The following is a 23551-nucleotide window of genomic DNA, read 5'->3' as shown; positions in this document are numbered from 1 at the left end:
CAGGTGCGTTTCTGTGCCAGTCTGTACTATTTGCTGAGGCACATTAAAAACAGTACCTTGAATAAAAATATTCTTGCTGTGAAATGTTTTTTGTTTTACGCAGAGTTTGCTTACTGAAGAGCAGAAATAGATTACATAGTGGCACTTACCAGTGACTTCAAGTACCTTCTTCACACAGAACACATTTAAATGTAACTTCATACATGATATACTTATTTAAGAAAAGATCCCAGAACTGGGTGCTAGGCAGACAGCTGGAGGCAGCAGGACCACTCAGTTCACTGCCAAATGGGCCCTGCATTTTCCTGAGCCGTGCTCCCCCCTGCAGCTGCTGATGGGTGTTCTGGAGGCAGCCTGCTGAGACATGCAGCACAGGGCACTGCACAGCACCAGCTGTATGCCTGCTGCACAGCTCGTCAGAACAACTTGCTACTGACATATGAATTCCAGCTAGGTGAATATTAGTAATAAATTCCTGTTTGCTTGTTCTGCTAGAAGACAAAACTGTTCTATTTCAGTCAGGAGCAGCAGTGCTGAGTTCAGCAGATTGACAAACTGAGGACTATTCCTCGCAGAACTGAAGATTTAGAGCAAGTCCTCCCACATGCAACAGAAGTGCTCAGTGTCAGCCACTGCCAGTGAGCACTGCCCCAGCACGCTCAGTCAGGGCTGGGGGCTGCAGTCACACCGAGAAAGGTCTGCACAGCACAAAACTCATCAGCTGGAAGCACACCCGCCCTCTGCTCAGCCATCAAAGAAGGCAGGGGGCTTGGCTTGGATGCAGGTAGACATTTTGCCTTTGAAACTGCAGCTCTTTAAGCATGTTTGGAAGACTCAGTGAACACACAACATGGACTTTTTCCAGTGGGTTATTAAATAATAAGCAAAAGAACACTTTCATGTTACTTTGAACACTGAAATACCACTTGGCCTACCCTGGTTTTCTCCACATGTCTGTATGAAAACACAATGGAAAGCCTTGACAGATGTTCATTCTCATTGCAAAGGAATATGGAAATAACTCACTTCAATTATCCCAAATAAGACATCTCAGGAACAAAAACTACTGCACAGTTTGCTAATGCATAAGCAGAGAGTTGAAGCAGACACTCCACAGTTGCATGCTCTGAATGCACAAATATGCGTAAGAATTTCATTTGCTGCTCCACTGTGAAAATCCTTATGTCTTTTTCTTTATTCCCAGTTAGTAAAGAGACAGCAACAAAAAAAAATCTACTGGGGAAAATAGGTTAGAGACATTCAGGAGGTTTGGAAACTCATGCATGGGATGGTTCAGATGTTTGTGGCACCAGCTGCTCCTGCCCAGCAGCGAGCACAGCTCTGCAGGACCTGCACACTACTGGCAGGCACTGCCCACCAGCACCCACGGTCAGAGCACGAGACAGGAAGGCATGGAAAGAACTCAAAGAGCTCAGTTTATTTCATTTGTCAGAAGTTTATATAAATATCTTCATACGTTAACAGGCATTATTCAGTTCAAAGGCAACAGACAAGAAAGCTGAGGCTAGACACATTCACTAGCAACAATAAACAATTACTTGAGGGAAAAAGAAGGTTGCTCAACTCACATTAGACAGCCTTTGCTTTTAGTATTTGGCAGATATATCCTCATGTGAGAATATGGTGAAAAGTAAGTTCTGTTTTAATACTTTGCACTGCACCGAGGCCTCTCACACGTTTAGTCTAAGCTGTGTCAGGCTACACAGGTTCAACAGAACACTAATCAATATTTTCATGAGCTCTACGTTTCTTATGGCAGAGGAACCACAGTTCTCCAAAGCTTTAGAGCTCTCCAATAAAAACCAAGGGCCACCAGCACAACACCAGGAGGCAAGGCCAGCATCCCAGCCCTGCAAGGTTTTCAGCAGCTGGAAACACCTGAGCATTGCTTTTAAATGAACTCTTGTTCATAGTCTGCCACACTTGAGAACTCGAGCATTCCCAAAAATAACACTTTTTTTAATGAAAAATTCGCAGAGATCATCCCTCCATTTGGAATACAGCTGTTCTGAATTTGGGCTGTAACATCTGACAACGACTTGTTGCCATCTAGTGGATCCTAACCAACAAAACGCGTCCGTTCCTCGGGCAGCTCCCAATTGCCATTATAGGGCTGGGCTGAGAAACGGAGGACTTCACCAACTGCTCTCAATTTCATTAGAAATCTCCAGCTACTGAATCTCCGAGTGTGATATGGAAACACGTAGATACTTTTACCACAAAGTAATTTACAAGCTCCTCATGTTTTACTTTCACTGTCTCTCTCTAACATTCAGGCATCAACTTTACAGCTTCTACTGATGGGTCTCCAGTGGAAAAACCCCATATGCCACCCACTGCTAGAAAGAGCTAACCCAGCATCAGATCCTCGTTGCTGTGAGTAAGCATTAGCAGCAGAAGTCTGTGCAGGGAAGCACGATGCATCTCTTTACACAACCTCAGAGTGAGAAATTCTACCTCTTGATATGCAGCAAGAAAAAGAGGTACTTACTGGCCATGGAGTTCATAGGAGGGACAGGAGAAGAACTCATCTGCTCCACATCTGTAGCTAATGGGAAAGTGAAAATGAGAAAGTTGTGATGTGCATTTTACCAGGTGCCTTAAGAAGCCTTTAACTTTGAGAAGTGACATTTGAGAAGCAGTTTTTAAAGCACTGTTGCCCTTTCCTCTTTTACAGACTCTCACATAGCTATATCTGCAAACCTGCTTTCAGAGCAGCCATCCAGCAGCTGACCTGCAGCAGTTTAAGAACATTTTCACCATGAAGAAATCAAAGTTCTGACAGCTTTAAGCTGTATACATATCTTGTAAGTGAAGCACTACTGCAGAGCAAAGAGATGCTCTGCTATATGCAGTGCAACATCAAAAGACAGACAGATTCCCTCCACAAGTACACAGAACACTACAGTTGAGCCTGAGGAGTATCAGGCAATGCCTTTAAAGACAAAAACACTCCCAATGCTTTATTTATTTTTAACAGCTGGAAGAACAAACAGACCAACCTTCCTGAGTTTCGCCAATAAAAACCACCACATCAATGTGATCTGAAGTGAGTGCCAGGTGCCCTCTGTGTTTTGGGAAGGATCCAACTTCCCAGGAGCCAAACCAAGAAAAAGCCATTTTCCAGAATCAGGGTCAATCCTATTCTGAGATTGGGCAGAAAGACGACTTGTTCCCTCTGGATCTTGATCTTCCTCAAAATAGACAACATTTACACTTAACCATGACCACAAACGCCCAAGTTGAACAAATCAGTGTCCATCATTTTGATGCTTGCAAATACCATGTATCACTATATTTAAGACCACTGAATGCACACTCTGAATTTGCATTCCTCAGGCACAGAGCAGCCACAGCCACAGTTCGCTGTCAGCCCAAACCACATCTTCCACATTCTTACAGTTCTGATTTATTCAACAGCAGCAATTCACTGAAGACTATTATTTACAGTGAGAACTGGAAAGTTCTGCTGTAATTAGGCAAACCACACAGATGTAAACACTTCAGCAGACCACTGTCCTGGAGCAGACAGGGCAGGCAGCACCATGCCTGTGCCAACAAAACCCTCCTGCATCTGTGAGCACTCTGCTTGGGAGACCTGGTCTCACTGTACAGGGGACCAACAGCCTCAGTTCAAAGCACTAAGTGCCAGTCCCAGTAACAGTGACAGGCGTAGGCAGTGCACTGGGTAATGCCTGTCCTGTACCCTGCTGAAATAAAGATATTTGCAGCCCATGACTTCTGAACAGTTTCAAAATCCTGGAAAGAATCTCATGGTTTGGTTGGGTTTTTTTCCCCCTTGCATTTCCCATTTAAAGCCACATGTGCAGCATTACTTTCACTCTGACAGTGGTAAGTTGGCAAGCCCAACCAGTAAGCCCACAGAGGTGCCATTTTTGTGCACAGCCGAGCTCCCAGAAAGGCTGAGGCAGCAGATGGCCATCGATCTGGAGGTTACCTGCTGCCCCAGCACCAGATGGCAGAGCAGCAGCTGTGGGGAAGCCACCTGGGCAGTAAGCTACACCTGCAAACAGCAGTAAGTCATTGAGCATCATGCAAGAGGCAACCAAGTAGCACATGCCTTTGGGAGAGCGATTTTTTGAGCAGTAAGTATTGGAAGAGCAACCTGGTGCGGATTTTTCCAGTCCTGTAGTTCTACATTTGCTACTATGGTGCCACTTTAAATGTTACCGACAACAGAAGCACAACATCTCTTAGGTACACCCAACTGGAAAATTTCAGTCCCTGCTTGACATTATACGTGCTTTCAGTTCCAAGTATGTTCACCAGAACGCTCACCAAGGCCAATGCTCTCAGGTCACAACTGCTGCTGCAGCCCACAGCTGTGAGAAGTGCCTCCATGCTCTGGCAGGGGCTGCTGGAACCCAGCAATGCTGTCCCTGCAGCCAAAACAGAACCCCCAGCTCACAGCAGGGCACACCCGTGACACCAGAACAGCAGCACTTCTGTTCCCATGCTGCTGGCAAAGGGGCGTTTATGGCCTATTAATCTCAAATCACACTTCAGAAACGTTTTTAGAACAACTTTACCAAAGCACAAGTGCTCTCTCTACAGCTTGCCTTAACTAGCTTGACAATGAAGTGTTCTTATCCACATCCCTCACCCTTACACCTCCAGCCCTTTCACTTATATGCAACATCAAATTCCTGAGGACAATTCAGCTAAGAGAAGAAATGCAGATCAACAACCAGCTATGACTTTGGAAACAGGTTTGCTCTAAGAGACAAAAAGGACAAAAGTCTGCTCCACTATGAATACCAGCTGTTGCCAATACAACTATTTACCCTCTGACCTTTTCCTCTGCCCAGTAAGTGAACAGTGCCAATTGTTTTCCTGTATTATATACAGTTTACAAGCCTGGAGTGGCATGAAAGGAATTAATAATTTAGCTCATGGAGCTGATGACCTTTATTGGGGTGCCCCCTATTTGCCAAGCAGAAATCAGAGCAAAAAGCTGCCTTGAAGCCACAGGGTTGCTTTAAGAGTTTCTCACTTTACAGCCTAATTGGCCACCATAACATAAATCAATTATTCCTCCCTGTTTTAAACAACAATGCTACCTATTCTCAACCACTCGATCTCTAACTTCCCTTGTATCAGGCCAGGCCTTGTTCTTTGACTTTTACAGCTGTATAGTAAACAAGGTGGCAAGGAGAGCTCAGAGGGCTGTGCAGGGTGAGGAAAGTTTGGAAATGCCAGCAAAAAGAGGTTATGCTATTCTGAACTTCTCTTGACCTCTGACTGCCCTTGTCCTGCTCATGCTAATTGAAGGGCTATACGGACCCTTCTAGAAATGAACTTGCCTGAACCTGCACCATAGCATTGGACTTTGAAAGTATCAGTGCATGAATTCTGGTTCCCAAATGTTATCATACGTTCAGGAAGAGCACACTGAGGAAGAGTGCCCCGAGCAAGTGCAGGAAAACTGCAATCAGAATAAGAGCACACGGATTCAGCAACTCGCATCTTCCACTGCTTTGCCAGCAGAAGATTCATTTTGCACATGAATCTGATGAAGTCAATTGCCTTGTGCAATTACAAAGAGAAGGACATTTGTGAAGAAAGATCCAGCTGCTCTGCCACTGGAAGCAGACCTATTTTCAAGGTTGGACCATCTTAGTCGGGGCTGTTCACTAAGCTTTGAACATCTCTAAAGACGCAGACTTTGGACTTTGCCTCTGGACACCTGTTCCAGCACTGCATCACCTCCAACAAAATCTTAATTCCCACACCCCCTGAACACCAGCAGGAATTCCCTTTCTTGCAACACAACAACCATTGTCTTGACCTTTTGCCACAAACCTCTGGAGGAACACTGACTTCATTTTTATCTATAACCACTTTTAAAGGGCTGGAAGAGCGCCAATTAATCCCCACTTAGCCTCCTCTTCGCCAAGCTAAACAAATGCAATCCCCTCAGCCTGTGCTCATTTGTCTTGTGCTCCTGCCCTAGCAGCTCCAGGCGTACTGCAGCTCTCCTCCCATCCCAGTGCTCCAGCTGCAGTTCCACCACACCACACAGGAGAATGGTCACTCCTCTCAGCCTGCTGGCTATGCATGAGCCAGCCCACATCAGCTGTTATCATCACAAGCACACCCTACAGACACGCTCCCGTGGTTCCCCAAGGCCCCACATCCCTTTCTGCAGAGCTGCTCCCCAGCCCACACCACTACGTGGGGTTACCATGTCCCAGATGCAGGATTTGACATCTGACTTGGGAAACTTCGATGTTTGAATCAGCCCTATCCTTTGGGTTACTGAAGTCCTCTTGAATAGCAGCTGTGCTCTCCAGAGCAGTCTGGTGTCATCTGCCAGCCCAACGAGCATGCTCCCTCCCATCACCCAGCACTGACCCCAAGCAGACCACTCAGTACAGGACCACCGTTGTCTCTGAAAAAACAGCTGCTGCCAGACAGAGCAGAGAGACCTGCACTCACGTCTCCCCAGTTGGTTACAGTGATTACATGACAGACTGCATCAAAAGCCTTGCTTCACACAAAGGTAAGTGGCAAACATCTCATTTGCAGGTCCAGTCATTGGATCAGAGGAAGAAGAAGGCTGATCAGGTATGAATCACTCCCAGTAAACCCACAGTGGTCCCAGTTACCTCCCATCCTGCACATTCCTGGGAACATCTCTTGGGAAAATTTGCTCCATGCTCTCCCCAGGGTCCAAGGCAAGGATGATCAGCCCACAGCTCCACAGATCAGCTGCTGCTAAACAGACCTGAGCTAAAGGTGATTCATTATCCCTTATCAGCTAATTCTACCATACAGAGACATTCCTCCCCTTTCCCCTACATCGGGTGGAGCTGCTCATCTCACCTCAGTGAGGAAAGCATGCTGCTTGGAGAGGGGAGCAGGGGAAGGTCATCTCCTGATAAATATTGAGTTGTGTTAAAAAGAAAAACAATTGCAATCCCTATTCACAAATACAATTGAAAGCAGATAATCAGAGCAGTTCAATGTTCCTAGTGCTTAAAGAGCTGTACCTGCACTGTATTCAGCAAACACTATACAGGCATCCTTATTTTAAACATCTGTTTACATTCCAGAAAATTCTGTCGGTGTGGTGTCTGATTTATTGATGCCATCAAAAGTCACAGGATTCCTGAAATGCCTCCTGAGAGGCAAAAACCAGGGCAGAAAGGAGCTCTGCGTTGCCGTGGTGTCAGCTTTACCATGAGTTTCAGAGCAGTTTTCAGGGCCTTCTGCGTTCCCCCACAGTAACACAGGGCCCACTGCATCCTGCCAGGACACGGCAGGACCGGCCTGGTAGCACAGCACTGCAGATGGAGGGGCACAGGGTCACCACTGTCACAGCTCAGCCCCCAGAGGAGACTGTGGAAATCATGTCTGTCTTCAGACTTGGGCTACAGAAAGGGGAAGCTTGTTGCATGCTTGTACTCAGGAAGCATAAGTTTGTGTTTTTTTTTTTTCCCCTCTTCTGCAGAAGGAGTCATAATCACGAAAAAATCCTTCCAACAAGCAACCCAAAGTGCTCCAGGAGATGCGTGGGGTAATCCACTGAGTGGGAAGGAAGCTACTGCAGTCAAACCTAAATGAGCCTTATAAAACGTGTGGGTTTCTTTGCCTATAAATTGAGATTCACATTAATCTTTCTTCACAGCTTAATACTGAAGTGTTCCACAGTCTGCTGGTGACCTTTACTACCAAGGTGTTTCATTCAAAACCTGGATTACATGTTCTGAAGTACTGAACCGGACACGTTGAAGAAGCCAGGCTTCTGAACAGCAAGGCAGACAACGAGGACAGCATTGTCCATTTCCATTCAATCATCACAGACAAATAACGACCCCAGAATACAATATTCCCCTTATCACAAGGCTCATCTGTTCTTAAATGCATCATATTCTGATTTGAGGGCAAAAAAATCCCACAAAAGTGAACTTGTAACTAACAGTGAAGGAAAACTTCAGTTGATTTCGTATTTTTAATTTGAACCCATAGCTTCAGTCCATGATCTGTTTGTACCGGGTCCTGTTTAAAATGGAAACAGATTTTTTCCTGCAGCTGCAATTCCACAGCATAATTACTCAATCTTTTTATTAGCTGAATAAGCCAAGACCATCAGGCTGCCTTGATCTTTCAGGGCAGTGTCCCACATCCCAGTATTACAAACAATCAGCGTCAGGCTTTACACAGCATTACAATATTAGCATTCCAATGCAGCACTGTCAGTATTAGACAGTAAAAATAAAAGATGGACTTCCAGCTCCCAAAGGATCGCATTAATGCTTTCCTACAGCACTGCAGTGACAGCCACTTAGATTTCTGTTTCACAGCCAGCACTTCTCAATGTTAATTCCTCCTTCCGAAGGCATGCCATCTTTGTTGCTAGACATGTGATCTTCCACCTGCTATCTGTGGAGTATGTTTTGGTTGAATAGGATACTGCCTAGCAGCCAGCCCTGACAACTCCAACACCAAAAGATCAATTGCATAATCATTCTGTAAATCTTTGTGCTGTCCATACATTAGAGAAAATCTTACATTTACCTTTTGGTCACTGGTAAAATATTGTCCAACACAAGTCCTTGGCATACTGCTACAACAAAGCCTACTGATTCAGACTCCTACATTTACACACCTTAAAAAATAGAACTGATGTTACAGAATGTAGAGGTGCTACTGATTTCTTGAAAAGTTTTCAGTGCAGATTAATACTCATCCATCAAAAACTGATAGCACAGTGTGACACACAGAACATGCCAGAATCCAGGCTGTAAATTATCCAGCATTCCCAGGGGCCCTAGATGCCAACCACCAACACTTCAGACCAGAAGCACTACCAGACCTCCTCCTCATGACATGCCCTCTCAGTTCAGTGGTACACAAATGGTGCTGACAAGCAGGGATCCTGGGGAAGCGTGGACATGCGATGAGCTCTGGAAACAGCTTTCCCTTAACCTCAAGGTTAATGAATTTAACAGTGTTTATCTTTAAATTTTAATTAGTGGAGATAGCATTACAACTTCTAACTGCAATGGACACAGCCAGAGCCTGCAAGGACTGCTCTCTGCACTAACCTGAAAATGAGAGAAAACTAGTTAGTACTTACTATTCTGTGGATGGGCCTTGACATAAACCTTAAAACATGAAAAATAGGTGGAAGCACTACGCATTAAACCAAACTCCTCCAGTGTTACTGCACAGACTGAAGCGTTAAAATCAACTACTGAATGAATAATCAACATTAGAGCACTGCATTGGGAAGAGCGAAAGCTTTCTGATGGCCTAGATACAGCACATTCCTGCAAAGCATAATTACCAAACAAGATAGTTGAGTTGCAGCAGGTATGCTCACTGTACCATACACAGGAGCCTACTGCTGCCATTCTGCTTTCCTTCCTTTATTACTGATTCAAACAACTTCCATGAAATTCAGTGACTAACAGCTTTCCAGTACCAGGCAAACTTCCCTTGCAGCCCTATCAACACCAGCTTTGGGTTTTGTTAGCATGAGAAGCTTACATTAAGCATCTGGCCTCCTAGGGATGAGGACTGCACACAGACAAGGAACGGGAAATTTGATTCTCTCTCACCACCTCCCTCTGCCTACTGTCTGCCGTGTTTGCAAACTGCATTAGCTCCTGCTGCTCACAGTTCCAGAACCTTTCCTTTCTCCTTGGGCCTCATTCCATCCACATCTGTCTGTGCTGTAATCTCATTTTGTGAGATGCCATGTCTTATTAGATTTTAAGTGTGGTAGCACACTGAAGCATCATGAAAAGCATGTGAGATGTTTGAGAACCAGAAAACAGTTCTAACAGAGAAGCAACACTCCTAATATTCATATTTGAGGATATTTGTGTCCAGTTGCAGCTTACCTTAAACACAGGAAAAATGCAGGCTTGTTTAAGAAAAGGAAGCTCCCACTCTTCCCAATTGAAAAAATCACTTTCAAGTGCGTTTAGGGTACACTGACACTCTAAAGACAAATCTAAAGCTTTAATTCTAATTTAATTAAGTACAGGCGTGGCAATTAACCAGTACTCCATTCAACTGAACAAAAAAAATCCATAAAACACCACAGCAGCTCCCATCAGCTTCCAGCAGAAGTTGACCTTTCCCTAGCTTAACACACTCCTATAGCATTTGCCATGCAGACACTCAAGGGGACCACTCCAGTCACCAGGCTGCACACTGCAAAGTCAGGACAGAGTGCCACCATGGCCACCTCCATCCCAGCACCGCTTCCCCGGCAGCTGGCTCAGCAGCACCTGACACCTTCGTGCTTACAGACCAGAGACATTTGAGTTCTCTCTTTGTGTTACACAGAAATCAGACACCCTGTGAAATCAAACTAGGAGCACTCCCACCTCAGGAGCCCGCTGTCCACCACATTTCACAGATGGGTCATTTCTGCTTGGCCAGTGTTGCAGCTCAAGGATTGTCATTTGAGCACTGGGCTACCACACTCCATCCCAGCTATAAACCCTGGCCCAGCTTGGAAACATCACATGCTACCAAAACCATTAATCCTAGCATGACCTGGTCCACATGGACTGAATGAAATGAAAGCAGCTCGAGCCCTGCCCCTGAGAAGGACAAGATGGCAGGAGGCCTTTCTTTGAGCCACAAGAGATTCGAGCTCGTTCTACCTTAACTTCGTACCACTGCATCACCTTCTGAGCTACTGGGTGTTATCTTCCTTACAGACAAATAGGATAACTTTCTGTAGTAAAGAACAATAAGAATTCCTAATCACAGCTCAATACAAAAGGCAACAGCTCGAAAAGAACACAAGAAAGGATTTCAGTATTATTTTAGAGTTAACTAAGTTCCAACGCAATTAGGCATGAGCACATAGCCCTGCTCTTTGGTTATTTCCACATACACCCCACTTCCTTTTCACATTTGTTTTCAAATGGAGACGTGCACATGGCCAGCCTGCACCTGGCTGCACTCCGGACACCTCTCACCTTCAGCCAAGGCCACCAGCACGCACTGCACAGCACACCATTGTACCTAACCTCTCCTGCAACAAAGAAAAGCCATAAATTTACTAAGACAGCTTTAGATTCAAGGTCATCTCAAAGCTTTTAATTACTAACCAGGATCTCATCCCCAGCACTGAGCAGCTGACCATGCTGTCACCAGCCACCACGCCGAGCCGTGCCAAGCCAGGCCTGGCTGCCCAGCACCTGAGGGCATCGGAGATGGGCACAGCCCCAGGAACTGCTTTGCCCAACAACCAGCCTACCACAGCCTGCATTAAACACTGGGGTTTCTCACAGAGATACCTGAGTATTTCTGATGAAGCATTTGCTTTCAGGGCTAGAAACACTCCTTGGCAGACAGAGGATACACAGAATGACACCGGTCCTCAGGGATGGGGCTGGCATGAAATGCTGCTCGTGGCTGGCCCCCACGCAGCACTCAGCACAGAGTGCTCCTGTGCCCACAGCAAGCACCCAGCGTGAGGGGACAGAGTGCTGGTGCTGTCATTACAATGTTTGTGTCACACTTCTGTCACTATTAAAACGGAGGGAAGAAAACAGATCAAGCAGCCAACAGCACCAGGCTGCAGCCCTGCAGAGCTGCGCATGGCACCAACAGCCACCCCACTGCCAACAGCATGTTCTGTAACTAACTGCACAGGTCTTCATAGAAACAGAGTCATAAACAACTCACTTGCTTCAAATTACAGCATCTTCCCAGAAAAGAACTCAATCCCTATCTACAATAAAAATATACACAGATATTTAAAATCACAGAATTATTTAAGACACAAGGAAGGATGAGCATCCAGAGGTGCACTCCCATTTGCAGCACAGCCTCTTTCAAACTTTGTTTCATGAAGCAACTGCACAGTGTTATAACTCCGGTGCTGCAGTTGTGCTGCTGCACTTCAGTTCAGAGTACAGGGAGCAGGAGATGGACATCCCCATCAGATACAGACATAGGAATGAAAGACCTAGAAGAAACACACAGCTCTTCTTAATTACCAGAAACAGCCTGTGGCTTAAGCTTAGATTGCATACAGAAGATTGAATGGCTTTCTTCAGATTGCCACGTTTCACTTTGCCTTGTTAACACAGAGCACAGACCCCATCCCATGCCCATGAGCCACGAGTGTGTGTGAGCACAGACACGACGCCGTCACAGAGGGACATCAACAGGGCCGGGGTTCCCGCTTCCACACCGGTGATTGATCATCTCTGTCCCTTAAAAGGGCTGATTGGTTTCCTGGTGCCAGGAAAATGATTGATGAGCATTTTGAGCCATGGGCCTCCCTTCCTGCTGGGTGCCCTTTTTACACGTCTCCAGCAGGCCTGGGGAGCTTTTTCAAGACTAGGAAGTGTCATTTTTATGGATATCATCCTGTGGTAGGGACAGTTCACTGAAGAGAGCAGCAGTGTAAATTAAGATGAAGCAGTAAAGGTCAGCTCACGCATCTGGGTGACGAGGCAATACAGCATGCATCAGGTATGTGGGAAAATGGAAGGAGGTGAAGACAAACTGCTCAGAGCCAACGAGCACTGCTGGCAGCACCAAACAACCACAACCGTAGCACTGCTGCAAGGCAGGAGCACGAGCTCCTGCACAGCCCCACACTCAGCAGATGCTGCCTCGCTCTTCTCCAGTTTTACAAACCAAAGCAATGCCCCCACCACAGGCCCGTGGGATGTCGTTCTGGTGGGAGCTGAAGTTTCATCTCTTTTTAGACGCACAAACTTTTACAAACCCAATCTTAACACTCAGCAGAGCCTCCTGTGCAACAGCAGAGCACAGCTCTGCCAGTGACCCAAGTTATCCACAGGTAAGACCTGCACCAACAGAAAGGGCACTGCTCGGCAGCTGCCCATAGAATTGGCACAGGATGTATAATCTCAAAGCAGAAGTGGACATAACACACAGTAACAATACACTTTGACCAGTCTTAATACCAAACAAAAAAGTTCTGGTTGTGAGGCTGAAAGAAGAGACTTCTAGAAGAACAGGCAGCATTTGGCAGGACCACCATGGACCAGAAATCCTCCGCTTTGTTACTACCACTGTGACAGCCATCCTGCAAAGGCTTCAAAATCCCACATTCCTGTGGGATACTGGAAGATCCCATCAAGTTCCAGCAGGAAGAGCTATCTCAAGGCAGTGACACTGCAGCAGCCTGCAGTCAGCCTGGTATTACAGCTTTGTTTTTTCCTGATGCACATGAGGGAAACTTTCAACAGCTTAAGATGCCAGTCCTTCACAGACAGAAACACCTCCCAGCAGCAGCAGCACACAGAGGCAGCCACCAGGATGAGGAGGCAACAGGAGGCACTACAACTCCTGCACTTTCTGAAGGACACGGGGTCCGTGCACCCCCTGCACACACAGCCACCTTATCACAGTGCTGGAGCAGCATTAAGGCACTGCAGACACGTACTGCTTTCAAGGTAAGTTAATGGTAATCATTTACCAATACAGAACTTCACTGAAGCTGTCCCCCTGGCAGTGTGCTTCCTCTATGAAAACAATTCCTACAGAACCACCTCTGTCAATGTAAAATCTGGAAGTTGTTTTTTTTTTCTTTTTTAAATGAGGTAATTAGAACTGTAATAATTAAGACTTAAGCTAAATCTCAAAGGGTCCTCCTGTCCCCCAACTTCCCTTTCTCAATTAACTCTGCAAAGTGATAACCACTGTGGCTTAAAGGCTCAAAAAAAAAAAAAGGAAGGATCAAAAGGCCACTTTAATACAGCTGGAGGGAAAGAATGCACCGCAGCTCACCAGCAGCCATCTGATGAAATCCGGGGCCAATTCTTTATGTAAATGACTTCATTAGAATTACCAGATTACACTGCTGAAGGCTTTATTTAAATAGGCAGTTTATCAACAGGATAAACTGTGCTCACATTCTCAGAGAATGCAGCACAAACGCATTTGTTCAAAGCTACCGCCAACTAAGATCTGAACAGTAACACAGTGAACCTCTTCCACATTCCCCTCCTGAAAAAAGGCACCAAAACGACCTGCCAGTGACAGCAGGATTAACACTGCTCCCCAACAGCCTCAGAAGTGCTCTCCTGACTGGGACAGTCCTTCTCGTTTCTGTGTTGGAGAGTCTCTGCAACACATCACAGCAAAACAAGGACAAAGTTGTTGCAGGGCCGCATCACGCCGCCTGCTAAGCACTCTCTGGTAGTCACAGAGGCACACACAAACCTTCCCCCGATTAATCATCTACAGAAGCCATCAATACTGAATTCCAGCTTCACACCAAGAGCTATTTTTCCATCTCACCATCAAATCGAACTGGAGCAATTAGTTCTTCCTAAGTCACAGACCTTATTTCTCACAGTAGCTGAGCTCAGAACCCCGGTGCTGGTAACTGCTATGGCTCAGGACACGAGTGAGCACGGAGCCCCAGACCCACCATAACTTCTCCTTCCTTCAGAGACATCTGACTTCAGCAGCACTGCCATTCGACAACTCAATTTGTTTTTCTTCCTAAAGCTTCAAAGAAATGTTTATAGCGAGTCAGCTACGACCCAGCAATATCCACGGAGCAGCCTTTGTTAGGCACGAGCTTATCTCATCAGATGCAAAGCAACCAAGCATAAAGAGCCACTAAAAACGTCAGTAACGTCCTAAGAGAGCTGCGGGAAAGGGAAGAACGCGGGCAACGACATGGAGAGCCACACATCCCTGTGCTCCCACAGCTCTCCCCTTCTCTCTGCTGCAAAGCTCACCCTGGCAGAGCTGTGCCCGGCTGCGAGGATCCCACCACCCCACAGGACATCACACAGCAAAGCACGCCTCACCTTAACTCCGGGTGCTGCCCTGCTGCTGCTGGAGCTGAACACATCTCTTGTGCCACTCCGATTATTTTCACGTTTCACTCACAGAAACATAAAAAATAAAAGCATAGAGAAAGTGGGCACAAGAGGGACCCTGCCAGGGAGGATCTGCTTCCACTGCAGGAGAAACCGATGCCCTCACGAACCGATACGAACAATAACGTATTTCACTCATCGACGTCCATGAGCAGCACTACCAAATGTGTCGGTAATGAGGGAAACCCGCTCAGGTGGGAACGGCTGTAACCGCGGACACAGAACCGCACCGCTGCATTTCAAAGCGATGCTGGGGCTCTGCCCCCCCCGCAGCACAGCCCGGCAGCGCCCGGGGTTAACCGGGAGCCACGTGCACAGCTTAAGTTCATTAATGGGTTTTAACAGAGCCACCGCTAATGTAACCTACTTTTATACACAATGCCATAAACTTTAATTGTTTTCTTGAAGAGCGAGCACAGACAGCGTACTTCGAGGTACCAGAAGGGCAAGGAGCCTCTGGTCCGCAGGGGAAGCGCTCCCAGCCCGCAGCCCGCTGCCATTCGCAGGTATGAGCCCACCGCCCCGCTGCACCCGGCCGCGCTGAGGCTGAAGGTCGCGCAGCAGCTCCGCAACGTGTCAGCACTCTGCGATTCCGGAGGCAAAGCAGTACCGGGGTTACATCACCCACCGCGCGGCAGGACGAGCCGCGGGTACCGGCAGCATCGCGGGCACGGAGCTGCTGGGAACCAGCGGCAGCAAACAAAAGGGGCCCCGAGCCCCGCACCTCCCTGGGGAGAGCGGCGAACGCAGGCGAAGCGCTAACGCTGCTGAATGGGGCACCGCGGCAACAGCTCCCACATCAAGGCAGAAAGTTCGAAAGGGAAGATGCAACGCTCCCCGTCCAACGGGACGCCCCATAAAGGGACACAGAACGATCCAGCAACTGCGCGCCGCGGGTCGCGGCCCCGAGGGCCATTTGGGGGGGGGGGAGGGGGGAGGGTTACAGAGATGCCCATCTCCGCTTCGGATGCATTCGGGCAGCGCTCGCAGGCAGCAAACGCCGGCACTGCCCGATAAGGAGCCCCTTTTGTTTGAGAGAATCCTTTGTAGAGAAAAGTGCCTTAAGATGGTAAAATGCAATCGTAAGCCATAAAAATTGGCAGGGACATTCAAGTGCAGATGCGGCAGCTGCATACTGGAAGTGTAAAAGGGCCCAAATGGTGCGCGCAGCGCCCGGAGCGCGGCCCGAAACGCGGGGAGCGGCGCGGGGCACCGCCGCGCTCCCCCCGCGCGGTTCCCGCCCGCGGCGCTCGGGGTCGGGGGAGCGCCCGGGGCACAAAGCGCGGGCCCGGGAGGGGCGGAGGGCAGCGCGGCCGCGGCCTTTGTTGCGTCCCCTCCGCGGGACCCCGGCCGGGACCGCGCCGTGACACCGCGCCCCGCGGCCCGGGCCGTGCCCCGCACCCCCCGCCCCACGGCACTCCCGGCCCCGCGCCCCACGCGCGCACTCACCGTTGCGGGGCGGTCCTTTGGCGGCGGCGGCGCGCGGCTCCGGGAGCTCCGCGGGCGGCTCCAGCTCCATGGCGGCGCCGGGGCCGGGGCGCGGCGGCTCTCAGGGGCCCCGGCGGCCGCGCTGCCCCATGGCCGCTCCGGGCGCTGCTGACAGCCCCGAGCCGCCGCTGCGGGCGCCGCGCACGGGCCGTGCCGGGCCGCCCCGCCTCCCGCGGGGAACGCCGGGAAGCGTAGTCCGCCCGCGCCGCCGGATATCCCCGCGGGGCGACAGACTCCGCCTTCGTCCGCCCCGCCCCGCCCCGCCGCCCTTTGGCCCCGCCCCTCCGCCCCGCCCCGTCCCACGCGGGGCCGCGCGGCGCTAGGGGGCGGCTGGGATCGGGGGCGTGGGGGGTCCGCTCCGTGCGGGGCGGGGGGCAGCGCGGGGCCGGGCCGGGCCGAACCGGGCGGGGCGGGACCGTCCGGGCCCGGGGTGGCACCGGGCACTCCGCCGGGACGGAACGCGGCGCCGCTCAGGGCCGGTCCCGCCGCGGGGCCGGGGCGGAGCGGGGGGGGCGGCTCCTCCCCGCGCGGGTCGGGCGGAGCGGGTGCTCGGTGCGGGCGCTCGGCGCCGCTCTCGCCATGCGGGCGCTGCTGCTCCCGGCGCTGCTGCTCCCGGCGTTGGCCGCGGCGCGCGGCGCCGTCACGGTAAGGAACGGCCGGAGCGGAGCGGAGCGGACCCGAGCGGGGCGGGAGCGCGGGGTCAGGTGCGCGGCGCGGGCGGAGCCGCGGGAGCGGAGCCCGGGAGGGAGCGCCCCACGCGCGGTTCGGGAGAGGGACGGCGCGGGTTCCCACGGTGCGGTGCCCGCTGCGCTGCGCTGCGCTGCGCGGGGCGGTCCCGGCGGTGGGCGCGGGGGCTCTGAGCCCCGCACGTCGTCGTGCCCCGCAGCCGCCTCCGCCGAGCGCCCGAGGACGGAGAGCAGCGGGGTTTCCCCGCGGGGCCGATCCCCGCGCAGTGCCCCCGGCACAAACCGCAGCGCTGCCCGGCACTCGTTGCCGAAGGTCTCTCACCCTCCAAATGGCGCAAATTCAGCGCTCGCGTGAACGCTTTCGCGTGGGTCCCAGAAACCAAAGCAGCGCCGGGAAAGTTCCCCGGCTCGTGGCACGGACACGGCACGGGGAAGCGGGGCTGCGGCCGTCCCACGGAGCCGTTGTGTGTCTGCCGGCCTCAGCGGCACCGCCCCACACTGAGTGCGGGGCCGGGGCGGACCCTGGGTGCAGCCCCCGCTGATGCTCCTGACTCCGACCTCCCCGGAGAAAGGACTTTTTTATTAAGACTTCCTTGTTTATAACCTTTCACGTATAAATAGAACATACGGTTCCTGTTTAAGGAAGCCGTTGAGCGGGCAGAACGGGGATTCACGTTACCGCCCGTGCAAAGGGAGCTCCCTCGTTGCCCGGCTGTAGGACCCAGCTTCTGTTCCCACCTTGGTTTGCTCAGCGCCGTGCACAGCACAAACAACGCACGGCAGTGCTACGGCGCACTGCATGCCCCACCTAAGCATGACGCTGAGCCCCGTTCCTCCCCGGAGCAGCGCTGCCAAGAAGCACTGGGAGGGAAATGGCACGGCCTGCTGTGCTCCCGCGGGAAGCTGCCACGGCTGGAAGGTGTCAGTGCGCGAGGGCTGGGGCTGCCGTGCTCGTGGTTTTGGGATGCTGCTGCTGATGTGAATTTCTGCATGGGCTGAGCCAGCAGCAGGGTTCCCCGTCTGGGAGGGCTGTGCTGCTGGCTCAGCCCGTGTGGAGATGGAGGGATGGAGCTTGCAGCTCTCCCTCCTGTTTGCACAAGTGCTGACACGGCCTCGGGGAGGTCAGCGGGGTTTGGAGCTGCAGTGTTTGCTAAGGGGATCTGCTCCCTGCTCACATCCCCTCGCTGTTCGCGGCGTCTTGCCGAGAGGTTGAGGGATCCTGTTCCATTTGCAGCACTGCCAGCAGCCCGATGGTTTCCTCCCAGCCGCCGAGTCCTTCGTTTCCTTGTGAAAAGAAATGCAAAACAGGGGGGGGCTTTGCTGCAACCTTAGGAAGGAGAGCTCCCCTCGTGTGGCGGCCGAGGGAGCAGTGCTGGTCACCGTCCTCAGCCACCACTGGGTCCGGAAGGCACAGTGCTGGCAGAGCTGCTGAGGCACTGCCCTTTCCCACGCCACATTGCACTCTGGGGTTGTGTAGGATGGGACAACAAGAGTTAAAGCCATGTCCCAGCCCTGCCACCGGGTGTTCCCAGAGTGAGTCACGCTGGTCCCATGGCCACAGGGCCCTCACACTGCCAGGGGTCCTGACACTGCCTTCCCCACACCATACCAGGACCTGCCCCTGCCCACGGGCTGTGGAGTTGGGCTGAGCTCAAGGCAGACCTCAGCCAACCCTGCTAGGTGCCCCCCTGGTCCAGCCCCAGAGTCCCAGAGGACACCCATCACCCAGGGTTTACTCTTTCCTGAGCTCCAGTGCAGCACTGAGCTCTGCATTCCCTCGCCAAGGGGCTCACCAGGACACGGACAGGAGGGGTGCCAGCAGCAGTGACCGGTGTGCCCATGGCTGCAGGCACTCCCCCATTTCCCCACAGGAGCTGTGTCTGGGGTGCATTGGCCCTGCCACTGCCCCACAGAATGTTCCCAGGATGGGTCCCTGAGAGGAGGCCCTGCTTCCTGCTGACCCCCAGGGAAGCGTGTGCCCTTTGGGCAGCCTGCTTGCAACAGGCAGCACAGCTTGCAGCACATGGGCAGCTCAGCCTGCAGCACACACAAACCACTATTTCCAGGCCAATGTCTCCGCCAAAACCAGGCTTGGATGAAGTTTTTTCGCATGGATGGGTGTGAGAGGGAACAGGCAGCACTCTGCTCTGCTGGCGTCACTCCGCTGTGGCGTTGGCCCAGGGTGGGGAAACCTCTGCTGCAGCTGCTGTGCTGCAGCTCCCAGCCCTACTCGCAGCGTGGGGTGAGCAGTGTGGGATGGGAGCAAGTGGCGTTCCCCATGCCAAAGCCACAGTGCAGCCACCTCCACTCTGGGAGACATACGGCATCGCTGAGCCCGCATGCTGGGAGCATTGTTCCCAAGCACGACTGGGGAGAGAGCAGCTCCTTATCTGGAAAAGGCAGCAGACAGCACCCCGGGCTCGCTAGCGTGTGTCAGGGCCTTGTGTGGGAACAAGGGAGCCCTTGATGCGCCGTGGGCCATGGGGGAGCCCATCTGCAGGGCCGAGCTCACCCCGGGGCGGCTGCACTCTGCATGAACAATCAGCCCTGTGTGGGGTGTGAGCTCTGCGGGCCCCCCCGGCCATGCTGCAGCACATGAGAACAGAGCTGCTTGCCTGGGGCTGGCCGGCAGCTGGGAGATGGCAGCAGGAGCGGACACACTGTCCCTGGGTATACGGTGTTCCTCTGCGGGGACAAGGAGCTCTGGGCTTTGTCACTGTCATTCAGGTGTGGGACAGAGCAGCCTGGGTTGGGCTGTGCCCCGTGGCCAGGTGCCTCTGGGATGGGGCATGCAGTGGAAGGGACCCAGTGGTGGCTGTGGGCCCCACAGGACCCCCCACTTGCATCCCCCCAGGCGCTGGGTGAGGACCAGGTGCGGATGACCTCGGAGGGCTCTGACTGCCGCTGTAAATGCATCCTGCGGCCGCTCAGCAAGGACGCCTGCAGCCGCGTCAGGGACGGCAGCGCACGCGTGGAGGACTTCTACACGGTGGAGACGGTGAGCTCGGGGGTTGACTGCAAGTGCTCCTGCACCGCGCCGCCCTCCTCGCTCAACCCCTGTGAGAATGAGTGGAAGATGGAGAAGCTGAAGAAACAGGCACCTGAGCTCTTCAAGGTACGTCCTGACCCCATGGCACCACAGCCGTGTGTTGGGGTGCTCTGCTCCCCACCCCAGTCTGGCTCTCCCCACGCAGCTGCAGTCCATGGTGGACCTCCTGGAGGGAACGCTGTACAGCATGGACCTGATGAAGGTGCACTCCTACATCAACAAGGTGGTGGCCCAGATGAACACACTGGAGGAAGTGAGCACCTTCCCTGCTGCGTGCCTGCACCCAGCCCAGCAGCACTACAGTCTGTGGCCAGGTGTTACCTGGGTGCTTGGGACCTCTGGGGGTGCCGCGGGCTCCTCCATGGGGCTCCACACCTCCCCTCCTCTTCCTGTCCCTCTCCCTCTCCCCTCCTCTACTCTCCCAGACCATCAAGACCAACTTGAGTCGGGACAACGACGTCATGAAGGAGAGCGTCCTGCACCTCGCCGACCAGATGAAGCGCTACGAGAACTACTCTGACATCATGATCAGCATCAAGAAGGAGATCTCCAACCTGGGCTACCAGCTGCTACAGAAGGACGCCGCTGCCGCTCCTGACAGCAAGGCACAGGTACCCCAGCCCCGCCATGCTGCAGGCTTACAGCAGTGCCCACAGCTCCATCATGGGAAGGGGCTGCAGGGCTCTGACCGTGCTCCCCCAGGACACGGCAGGCAGCCGTGGGAAGGAGGTGGCACGTTTCCCTGCTGTCCGCAAGGCACTGCCTGCCCGCACACCCAAGGAGAAACCACTAAAGCCTGAGAAGCCCAAGAAGGAAAACACCAAGAGAGGGGGCCCACAGCCCACAGCCAAGCCCAGGCTGCCTGCACAGCAGCAGACCGTGGTGCGGGGCATCACCTACTACAAGTCCGGGCAGGTGGAGGAGGTACAGAGGGCAGCCAGCAGCCGTGGTGAGTGCCCAGGATGGAGTTGCAGGGGTGTGGGCACTGTCCCATGGCTTCCATGGCCAGTGCTCACCCCACTGTGTGTCTGCACAGAGAGCCCTGCCAGGGTGGCAGCTGTGCCGGAGCAGCAGGAGGAGCGGGGCCTCGCAGACACCCCGGCCCAGTTTGACACACGTGCAGAGCCCCCGATGCCCCGCACCACAGTTACACCCAGCACTGCCCCGGCCCCACACACTGCAACCCACAGCCCCTCTAGCACTGCGCTTGGGGATGGGGCTGTCAGCACCAGGGGCCCTGAAGTACCCAACAGAGGTGGGTGAAGGCGGGCGGTGCGGGCGGCTCTGGGCTACCTCGGGCAGCACTGAGTCTTCCTCCCCTTCTTCATCCCACTGCAGTGAAGGAGGTGGAGTGTGAAGGCACCATCCGCTCAGTGGACCCCCCCATGGAGCACCACAGCTATGGGCGGAATGAGGGGGCCTGGATGAAGGACCCGGCGGCCAAGGATGACCGCATCTATGTCACCAATTACTACTATGGCAACAGCCTGGTGGAGTTCAGGAGCCTGGAGAACTTCAAGCAGGGTGAGGGCTGGCTGCGGTGGGGGGCCCCAGGCTCTCAGTGCCCTCTGACGTGGGGCATGGCTGTGGTCACCAAGAGCTCTGAACACCTCCCACCCCCCCAGGCCGCTGGAGCAACCTCTACAAGCTGCCCTACAACTGGATCGGCACCGGGCACGTGGTGTACCGCGGCGCCTTCTACTACAACCGTGCCTTCACCAAGAACATCATCAAGTACGACCTGAAGGAGCGCTACGTGGCGGGCTGGGCGCTGCTGCACGATGTGGTGTACGAGGACACGACGCCCTGGAAGTGGAGGGGGCACTCGGACATCGACTTTGCGGTGGATGAGAGCGGGCTCTGGGTCATCTACCCCTCTGCGGATGATGACTACGCGCAGCAGGAGGTGATCGTGCTGAGCCGCCTGGACCCCGGGGACCTGTCGGTGCGCAGGGAGACCACCTGGAGGACGGGGCTGAAGCGCAACGCCTACGGGAACTGCTTCATCATCTGCGGCATCCTGTACGCCGTGGACACCTCCAGCCAGAAGGAGGGGCAGATCTCCTACGCCTTCGACACGCACACGGACACCGAGGCAGAGCTGCGGCTGCCCTTCCTCAATGAGTACGCCTTCACCACGCAGGTTGACTACAACCCCAAGGAGAAGGTGCTCTACGCCTGGGACAACGGCCACCAGATGACGTACCGGCTGCACTTCGTGGTCTGAGTGCCGGCCGGGGCCATGGGGACAGCCCGGTTCCCCGAGAGCCCCCTCTACCCTGAAGCCCCAAGCTGTGCTGCACAGTGGGGTGGGGGAGCCTCAGGGTGCAGGGACACCCCCATGACGTGGTGGCTGCGGGGCTGCATCCCACCTCTGATGGCTCTGGGAGCCCCAGGGCCGGGCAAGGAGCTCAGCTCTGTGTGTCCCCCTGTACTGAGCACCCACCCCAGCACTAAGTAGCTGCACCCAGCCTGGCCCCGCACCTGCTGCAGCCCTGGGTGCTCTTGGCCCACCCGGGACCACGTCCTGCAGGGCGGGTGCAACTTGGGCGCTGCCTTGCAGGGAGAAACAGCCACCGATTGCTATTTTAGAAGACGCGATTAAGATGCCTTTGCTTTTGCAACTCATTAGCTTGTTATTTAAATGCATTCACAGGAGCTGTGAGCAGCACTGGCGTGACACTCTGCCCTGCACCAGCACCCGGTGTCAGGCTGGGATGGGCACGTGGCCAGGGAGCTGCAGCCCTCGCACTCCTCCCCAGGCAAGGCGAGGGCACTGGATTGCTTGGCTTGGTTTCTGTCAATTTAGAAGTGAACAGTATTAAAAAGTAACAGATATAAAGCCACGTTGTGTGCTTGTGTCATTCCTTCTGAAGCCAGGCTGGGCTGGCACCTGGCAGCCGTGCCATGGCTGCGTCCCACGGGCACAGAGGGCCAGGAGCACAGCCTGGCTCATCCTGAGGAAAAAAGAGGAATTTGCTGTTTCCAGGTCGGAGCTGCAGCCTGAGGAGGAACATCTGGGAGCTGGGACGGTGTCAGGAAATGTGCTCTCATTAAAACTGAACAGAGAGGAGAGCAGCTGAGCGTGGACACAGGCAGCCACAGCTGCCCCAACCCGCTGCAAAACTTGGCTGCCGAGGGGCCCCTGGGGGGCAAAGGGGCACGAGCAGCCCTGGGGCAGAGCACACGTCCGGGGCACAGCTGAAACTTTCTGCTGGGAACGGCCCGGGGTGGCAGCATGCACGGGCAGCCTGGTGCGTCCTGCCCCGGCCCCGCTCCTGCCCGGAGCCCACCAGCGCAGCGCATCCCTTGCTCAGCCGCCAGTCCCCACCGCGGGAAAGGAGCCGGCCGACTGTTTTCCCCCTGGCTGGGTCCCTGCCAGGCTTTTATCTAACGATCCCCAGCAAATCCCTGTCCAAACAATACAGATTTCTGACATT

The 23551-nt window shown here is 53.3% G+C and overlaps 2 protein-coding genes across 3 annotated transcripts in view; one reads left to right on the top strand and one right to left on the bottom strand.

Moving 5' to 3' along the window:
- Positions 1-16407, bottom strand: part of NR6A1 (nuclear receptor subfamily 6 group A member 1) — a 60745-nt gene extending 44338 nt beyond the window's left edge. Inside the window, exon 1 of the mRNA XM_065737148.1 lies at positions 16338-16407. Coding sequence (XP_065593220.1) covers positions 16338-16407 — 70 coding nt within the window. The remainder of the gene's footprint in view (positions 1-16337) is intronic.
- Positions 16408-16917: 510 nt separating this feature from the next.
- On the top strand, positions 16918-22546 carry OLFML2A (olfactomedin like 2A). 2 transcript variants are annotated; one of them, XM_065737299.1, is made up of 8 exons: positions 16918-17021; positions 19917-20177; positions 20257-20364; positions 20537-20722; positions 20814-21060; positions 21148-21366; positions 21450-21635; positions 21737-22546. In XM_065737299.1, the coding sequence occupies exons 1-8, from the start codon at positions 16956-16958 to the stop codon at positions 22336-22338; spliced, it is 1875 nt and encodes a 624-aa protein (XP_065593371.1). In that variant the 5' UTR covers positions 16918-16955; the 3' UTR covers positions 22339-22546. The 2 variants fall into 2 exon arrangements, with proteins under 2 accessions (XP_065593371.1, XP_065593370.1); XM_065737298.1 differs by lacking the exon at positions 16918-17021 and adding an exon at positions 17870-17981.
- Positions 22547-23551: the final 1005 nt, after the last annotated feature.

Source organism: Cyrtonyx montezumae, unplaced genomic scaffold, assembly GCF_038088225.1.
Source record: "Cyrtonyx montezumae isolate F1298 unplaced genomic scaffold, pur_monq_1.0 scaffold_20, whole genome shotgun sequence".
Classification (NCBI taxonomy): Eukaryota; Metazoa; Chordata; class Aves; order Galliformes; family Odontophoridae; genus Cyrtonyx; species Cyrtonyx montezumae.
Note: the sequence above shows the minus strand (reverse complement) of the source record. Positions and strands in the feature narration are given on the sequence as shown.

What these genes read in the sequence shown, in the direction of transcription:
- OLFML2A (XM_065737298.1), top strand. Translation starts at nt 17,877, where the DNA reads ATGACGCTGAGCCCCGTTCCTCCCCGGAGCAGCGCTGCCAAGAAGCAC. An exon ending in GAAGCTGCCACGGCTGGAAG is followed by an intron (nt 17,982 to 19,916) that starts GTGTCAGTGCGC and finishes GCATCCCCCCAG; the next exon opens with GCGCTGGGTGAGGACCAGGT. An exon ending in CCCTGAAGTACCCAACAGAG is followed by an intron (nt 21,367 to 21,449) that starts GTGGGTGAAGGC and finishes ATCCCACTGCAG; the next exon opens with TGAAGGAGGTGGAGTGTGAA.